Below are 7,262 nucleotides of genomic sequence, written 5' to 3' on the forward strand. Positions count from 1 at the left end.
CCGCGCGACGTCTTGCGCCGAGCGGCGGAAAAGTACGAAAACGAGCCCGTCGTCTCCGCCAAGGGCCGGACCATCGGCGAGCTCGACCGCCTCGGCGGCGAGTCGGCCGTCGCCGGCCTGGCCCAACTCGGGAGCTCCGTCGACGTCCCCTTCGACTTCGACGTCCAGTTCGAGTGGCACCCCGTCGACAGCCAGCGCTTCCTCTTCTACGCGGGGCGGTCGGGGAAGCAGGAGGCCTTCGTGACCGCGCTCGCGAAGCGCCACTTCGAGGGCCGCCAGGCCGCCGGCGCCCGCGACACCGTCCTGGACGCCGCGGCGGACGTCGGCCTCGACCGCGCCGCCGCCGCGGCGTTCCTCGACGGCGACGAACATCGGGACGACGTCTGGCGGAGCTACGCGGAGACGGTCGGCAAGCACGGCGTCCACAGCATCCCCTTCTTCGTCTTCAACGGCCCGTCGACGGCCGGGGGCACGTTCCGCCGGGGCGCGTGCCAGGGCGAGTACGCCGTCCGCGGCTCCGCGTCGGCCCAGGAGTTCCTCACCATCTTCGAGGGCATCCTCCGGGCCGAGACGCGGCCGAAGCGCGCGCCGCGGCCCCAGCGCCGAAGATGAAGCGCGAAGATGAAGCGCGGCTTCCTGCTCTAGCGCCCCTGGTTCGCGGCGACATGACGGCGCGCGCGCCGGGCTCCCCGCGGACCCGGCGCCGCGCCCGACTCCTGCTCTAGGGCCCCGGCCCGCGGCGACATGACGGCGCGCGCGCCGGGCTCGGACCCGGCGCCGCGCCCGACGAGGCCGCGTCTGCTCTAGGGCCCCGGCCCGCGGCGACATGACGGCGCGCGCGCCGGGCTCGGACCCGGCGCCGCGCCCGACGAGGCCGCGCGCTCGGGTAACACGCGGAAGAGCCTCGGACGGCCTCGTGGGTGTCAATACTGCTCCGTGGACTTCACCTTGAACTGGTTGAGGCTTGGTTGCACTTGATCTCGCGCGATCGGCATCGTCATGGCCATCCTCGCAGTGCTCGCGTTCGCCGGTCTCGCCCAGGCCTTCTCGCCGGCCGCGCCGCGGTCCGCGGCGCGCCTCGGCGTCAAGCGCGACGCCGTGCTGAACGCGCCGCGCAAGGACGACAGCTGGTACGAGGGCCTGTCCGTCGATCCCGGCGCCGCGGGCCGCGTGCCCGAGGCCGCCGCGGCCTTCGTCGAGACGATCAAGACGAGCGACGTGACGCTCCAGCAGTGCATCGACGTCATCGACGAGCACTTCACCTACCACGCCGTCAAGTTCGACGTCGGCAAGGTCACGAATTTCGCGGGCATGAACGCCAAGTCGGGCAAGGTGCTCTCGTACGCGGCGCTCACGGGCCTCGACACGGCGACGACGCTCAAGTGCTTCGGGCCGATCTACGACGAGGTCCGGGCGGACCCGGACGGCACGTCGCACGCGAACATCCGCGCGCTCATGGCCGGCGGCGTCGAGTCGGTCCGGTTCCCGAACGGGCTCTGCCTCACGGCGAAGCTCGTCGACGACGACGAGGACTACACGAGCGAGAAGGGCCTCGCGGCGTCGAGCAAGATCGGCGAGGGCGACGACTGGGACGTCGACTCCGACATCTGGATCCCCGTGGACGGCGTCAGCGCGTGAGCCCGGCGCGCGGCGCGTAAGCGGCGGGCTTACGGGGGCGCGGCGCGCGGGGCCGCCTAGCCCATCATGTCGTCGCCCTCCTCGTCCTCGTCGAACTCGCCCTCCTCCTCGGCCGTCGCGTCCTGGTACTGCTGGTACTCGGAGACGAGGTCGTTCATGTTGGACTCGGCCTCCGTGAACTCCATCTCGTCCATGCCCTCGCCCGTGTACCAGTGGAGGAACGCCTTGCGGCGGAACATGGCCGTGAACTGCTCCGCCACGCGCTTCCACGTCTCCTGGATCGCCGTCGAGTTGCCGATGAACGTCGTCGACATCTTGAGGCCCTTGGGCGGGATGTCGCAGATCGCCGACTTGACGTTGTTCGGGATCCACTCGACGAAGTACGACGAGTTCTTGTTGATGACGTTGAGCATCTGCTCGTCGACCTCCTTCGTCGACATGCGCCCGCGGAAGAGGCACGAGCACGTGAGGTAGCGGCCGTGGCGCGGGATCCGCGGCGCACATCATGTTCTTCGCGTCGAACTGCTGCTGCGTGAGCTCCGGCACCGTGAGGGCGCGGTACTGCTGGGAGCCGCGGCTCGTGAGGGGCGCGAAGCCGACCATGAAGAAGTGGAGGCGCGGGAAGGGCACCATGTTGACCGCGAGCTTGCGGAGGTCGCAGTTGAGCTGGCCGGGGAAGCGCAGGGAGCACGTCGTGCCGCAGAGGGCCGCCGCGATGAGGTGGTTGAGGTCGCCGTACGTCGGCGTCGTGAGCTTGAGCGTGCGGAAGCAGATGTCGTAGAGCGCCTCGTTGTCGAGCGTGAAGCACTGGTCCGAGTTCTCGACGAGCTGGTGGACGGAGAGGGTCGCGTTGTAGGGCTCGACGACCGTGTCGGAGACCTTGGGCGACGGGATCACCGAGTAGGTCGACATGACGCGGTCGGGGTACTCCTCGCGGATCTTGGAGATGAGGAGCGTGCCCATGCCGGCGCCCGTGCCGCCGCCCATGGAGTGCGTGAGCTGGAAGCCCTGGAGGCAGTCGCAGGACTCGGCCTCCTTGCGGACGACGTCGAGGACGGAGTCGATGAGCTCGGCGCCCTCCGTGTAGTGGCCCTTGGCCCAGTTGTTGCCCGCGCCCGTCTGGCCGAAGACGAAGTTGTCGGGGCGGAAGAGCTGGCCGAAGGGGCCCGCGCGGACCGAGTCCATGGTGCCGGGCTCGAGGTCCATGAGGATCGCGCGGGGCACGTAGCGGCCGCCCGTGGCCTCGTTGTAGTACACGTTGATGCGCTCGAGCTGGAGGTCCGAGTCGCCGTGGTACGTGCCCGTGGGGTCGACGCCGTGCTCATCGGAGATGACCTCCCAGAACTTGGCGCCGATCTGGTTGCCGCACTGGCCTCCCTGGATGTGGACGATCTCACGCATGGTTTACGAGCGGGGTGGTGAGCGACTGGCGTTGGTATTTTGAGACGCAACGCGCGGTCGTTTTGCCCGTGTATTTTGAATGAATGATACGTTATATCCTCGAGTTGACGACACGATGCTCTTTGCCGCCGGGGTAAATTTCAAATTTCGAGCGATGGGGAGACCTCGTCGCCTTGTAGCGTCGCCGACGAACTCCGCCCGCGACCACGCCACGACGACCCGCCCCATCTTCATTGGCCCGGCGCCGCCGACGGCGTCGGACCGACGCCTGGCGTGCGGGGCGCCGCGGCCAGCCAGCCTCTCGAGAGAAGCCCTCGTGGCGCACCGGCGAGGGCTGAAGCAAGGCTCTGTGTGCGCCGACGCCGTCGCCGCAGCGCGCCCGGCGTCGAAGCGAGGAGCGATGACGGAGAACCTCACCGTCTCCGAGGCGCGCGGCGACGGCGCCGGCGGCTGGGTCGTCGACGTCGCGCGCGCGTCGGACGCCAAGGTCATGGCGACGCTGCAGGTCACCGAGGCGCTGTGCCCGCCGCGCAAGTCCGCCCGGGGCAAGGTCGTCTGGTCGCTGCCGTCGGACCGGACGGTCCAGCCGCGCCTCGGGCTCAAGGAGTCGCAGGCCGTGCTCGCCGCCTACAAGAAGCAGCGCAAGGTGAAGAAGGACGCGAACCGAGAGGTCAGCCGCGAGCTCACGAAGGAACAGAAGAAGCGGGAGAAGAAGGAGCGCTGGGCCGCCGGGGCGCTCCAGCGCTTCGGCCTCGCGGTCTGCGCGCGCGCCGCCGTGCGCGAGCGGCGCGCGACGCGCGCGGTCGACGCGCTCGTGCCCGACTTCGACGACGACGACGACGGCGGCGCCGGCGCCGCCGCGATGCCGGCGGCGGCGCCGCCCGTCGCCGCGCCGCGCGCGCCCGTCGCCGCGCCGGCGCCGCCCGCCGCCGCGCCGGCGCCGCCGGGCGCGGCGCGGCCGCCGCCGGACGTCGCGCCGCGCGCGGCCGTCGTCGACGCGCCGCTCGCGGATCGCGCGCTCTGGGTGCGGACCTGGAAGGCGTCCGTCGTCGCGAACCTCGACGCCCTCGCCCAGGCGGCCTGGGTCGAGGCCGCGCGCCGCGAGGACGCGCGGCGCCGCCGGCCGCGGCCGCCGCCGGCGGCCGCCGCGGCGCCGCTCGCGGCGACGCCGGGCGGCTACGTGCCGCCGGCGCGGCGGCCGCCGCCGGCGACGGCGCCGCCGGGCGTTCCGGCGCCCGCGCGGCCGCCGCCGGCGGGCCTCCCGCCGGGCCTGCCCCCGGGCCTCGCGCCGGGCCTCGCGCCGGCCGCTGCCGCGAGTCCGCCGCCGCCGCCGGGCCTCCCGCCGGGCTTCGGCGCGCCGCGGCCGCCGCCGGCGGCGCCGCTCCGCGAGCTCGGCGCCGTGCCCGTCGCCCACCGGCCGCCGCACCCGGACCTCGGCCTCGGGCCCCCGCCGGGCGCGCCCCGCCCGGCGGACGCGCTCTTCGGCCTCCAGTCCCTCGGGCTCCGGCTCTAGGCCGCGGCCCGGGCTGCCGGGTGCGTAACCACCATCGCCGGCGCCTGTTTCTTCTATCAATGGCTGCACCGACCAGGAGCGTATTTTTTTTGCCACAAGAATCGCCCATCACTCCAAAATTTGCAACCGGTCGATGACGACCCCGCGCCGCGCCGTCCGGCGCGCCTGGATCGCCGCCGCGGTCGCCGCGTCGGCGTCGGCGGACGCCTCGGCGCGGTGCTTCACGTACTGCGGCGAGGCGTCGCGCGGCGGCGGCCTCGCGAGCTTCTTCTATTTCCTCAACGCGGCGAAATTGATCGCCGACCACGAGGGCGCGCGGTTCCTCGTCCCCGAGGTCGTCCCGCTGAGCCGGCGCCACGCGACGGGCCGCGCCTTCGGCGACGTCCTCGGCGCGCCCGAGTGGGCCTGCGCGTCGACGTACGTCCGCCGCGCGCCGCCGGCCGCGGGCCGGGCCGGCCGGCGGCCGGGCCGCGGCCGGCGGCGGCCGCGGCCCGGCGGCCGGCGGGCCGCCGCCGCGACGCCGGCGCGGGACGGCTTCTGCGCCGGCGAGGTCAAGGCCTGGCTCGCGGGCGCCGCGCCGGCGCCCCCGGTCCGCGTCGCCGGCCGCGCGGCGCCCGCGGCCGGCGCCGGCGCCGGCGACTGCCGCGAGGTCGTCGAGCTCGTCGACGGCTGCGGGAGCAGCGCCAACTTCTCGGCGACGCGGGACTTCTTCCGCGGCCACTACCGCCGCGGCGCGCCGGCGCCCTTCCGCGGCACCGCGGGCGAGACGACGGTCGCGATCCACTACCGCCTCGGCGACACGGACCGCGCGGCCACGCGGCACGCGGAGAAGCGCACGTCGGCGCGCGAGGCGGCGCAGATCGCCGCCATCCTCGCCGAGGCGGCGGCCCTCGGCGGCCGGCGGTTCCGCGTGCGCGTCGTCTCCGACAGCCGCGGCCACGACGAGGTCGCGCAGTTGGTCGCGGACCTGGCGCGGTTCGCGGCCGTGGAGCCCGTCGACGCGGCCGCCGGCGAGGAGGCGACGGCGCGCGCGGACTTTGACGCGCTCGCGACGGCGGACCTCGTCGTCTGCGGCCACTCGGGCTTCTGCCGCGTCGCGGCCCTGCTGACGGACCGCGCGGTCCTCGCGACGTCGCAGGCGACGGGCCACCGCCTCGTGCCCCTCGCCCACCTCCCCAACGTCGCCTCCTTCGACGACGCGTCGAGCGCGCGCGCCGTCGCCGCGCGCGTCCACGGGCTCTTAGGGGCGTAAAAACGGCGGCCTACGCGAGGGCGTTCTTCGGCGCGTCGTCCTCCTCGACCTTGAGGGGCTCGGCGGCGGGGGCTTTGCCCGGCCGGGGCCGGAGCGCGAGGGACCCGGAGAGGGCCGCCGCGGCGACGACGGCGAGGACGATCCCGCCGTAGTGCGCGACGTAGCGGACCGCGTCCGGCACGTCGCCTCGCGTGACGCCGAAGCAGGCCCAGCAGGCCGCGCCGGCGTAGGCGAGGCCCAGCGCCGGCGCGCGGTCGCGCTTGACGAAGCGCGGCACGACGTAGCCCGCGAGCGCGAGGACGAGGGCCAGCAGGGCCGCGGCGCCGCGCGGGCCCGCGAGCGCCGGCGCCGCGAGTTGAAGGACGAGGCTCAGGCCGATGCCCGCCGCCGCCGAGAGCCAGGCCGCGTTGATGCCCGTGGGCGCCGCGAGCAGCGCCTTCTCCGCGTCCGACGCGGCCCCGTAGGCCTCGGCGACGCGCGCGGCGGCGACGAGGAACGACGAAAAAGCCGACAGGAGCAGGACCGCCGCGGGCACGAGGATGCCCAGCTTCGTCGCCTTGTCGCCGTCGGACGCCGGGATGGGCAGCGACGCGAAGACGAGCTGCCAGGCGCACTCGAAGCACCAGCCCGCGAGCCACGGCCCCGCGACGGCGGATCCGAGCGCCGGCGCGCGGCCCGCCGCGACGAGCGCCGCGGTCCGGGCGACGCGCCGCGCGCCGCGCCGCGCCCGCCGCGACGGCGGGACCGAGCGCATTCGAACGGTCCAAAAATTAGCCGAATCCGTCGCGATCCGGCCGAGCGGCCGAGCGCGCCGGTCCCGCGGGTCCGCGAGCACCACAACGCGACGTTCCCGCGCCTCCCGCGCCGCCGCGACCACCGATCGGGTCGGCCCGACGCCCCGGTGCGTCCTCCGGCGCCGCGGGCCGCGCGCCGACGGCAAAGCGCCGGCGTCGCGACCCGGAGCGACGACGCCTCGGGCCGCTGAGCGGCAGGCTCTACCTGTTGAGCACAATGGCGCTCGTCGTCAGCACGCCCTCGGACGGCGACGAGGCCCCGGCGACGCGCGTGCGGCGCACGGACGCGCGCAACCCGTGGTGCGGGCGATATATGACAGATTAGACTTGGACAAAATCTCGTGAGGCGGTGAGAGCATGCCGGGCAAGTGCTTGCTAAAGCGATCGCTAAACCACGGCTCCCAGCGTTTCCGCCGGCCGTCCAGCGGGTCGCGAGCTCCGGCCACCGCTCCACCCGCCGCTCCCCGCGCCCCGACGCGGACGTCCCGTCGGCTGCGGGGATCGCTGCGGCGACCGGTGGCAGCGCCGCGGTCGGCGCGCGGTCCGCGCCGACGGAGGCATCGGCCGCGTCGACGCGGTCCTCCAAGTTTTCGATCGGAGGTCTGGGAGCGGTCCTGGGGACGCTCCGGGGGAAGTGCACGAGGCGCGACCCGAAAACACCGGG

At 74.2% G+C, this 7,262-nt stretch overlaps 2 protein-coding genes across 2 annotated transcripts in view; both read right to left on the reverse strand.

Annotated features, from left to right (window-relative positions):
• Positions 1–2,457: 2,457 nt before the first annotated feature.
• On the reverse strand, positions 2,458–2,823 carry AURANDRAFT_25773 (hypothetical protein; the record flags this gene model as incomplete). The annotated part of the gene is made up of 1 exon (XM_009038486.1): positions 2,458–2,823. A coding segment is annotated over one exon (366 nt), but the record flags the coding sequence as incomplete, so codon positions are not given.
• Positions 2,824–5,777: 2,954 nt separating this feature from the next.
• AURANDRAFT_71566 (hypothetical protein) overlaps positions 5,778–7,262 on the reverse strand; it is a gene marked incomplete at both ends in the record, with an annotated part of 2,827 nt that continues 1,342 nt past the window's right edge. The window contains one exon of the mRNA XM_009038485.1: positions 5,778–6,712. Coding sequence (XP_009036733.1) covers positions 5,815–6,712 — 898 coding nt within the window. The remainder of the gene's footprint in view (positions 6,713–7,262) is intronic.

This window comes from Aureococcus anophagefferens (assembly GCF_000186865.1).
Source record: "Aureococcus anophagefferens unplaced genomic scaffold AURANscaffold_8, whole genome shotgun sequence".
Taxonomy (NCBI): Eukaryota; class Pelagophyceae; order Pelagomonadales; family Pelagomonadaceae; genus Aureococcus; species Aureococcus anophagefferens.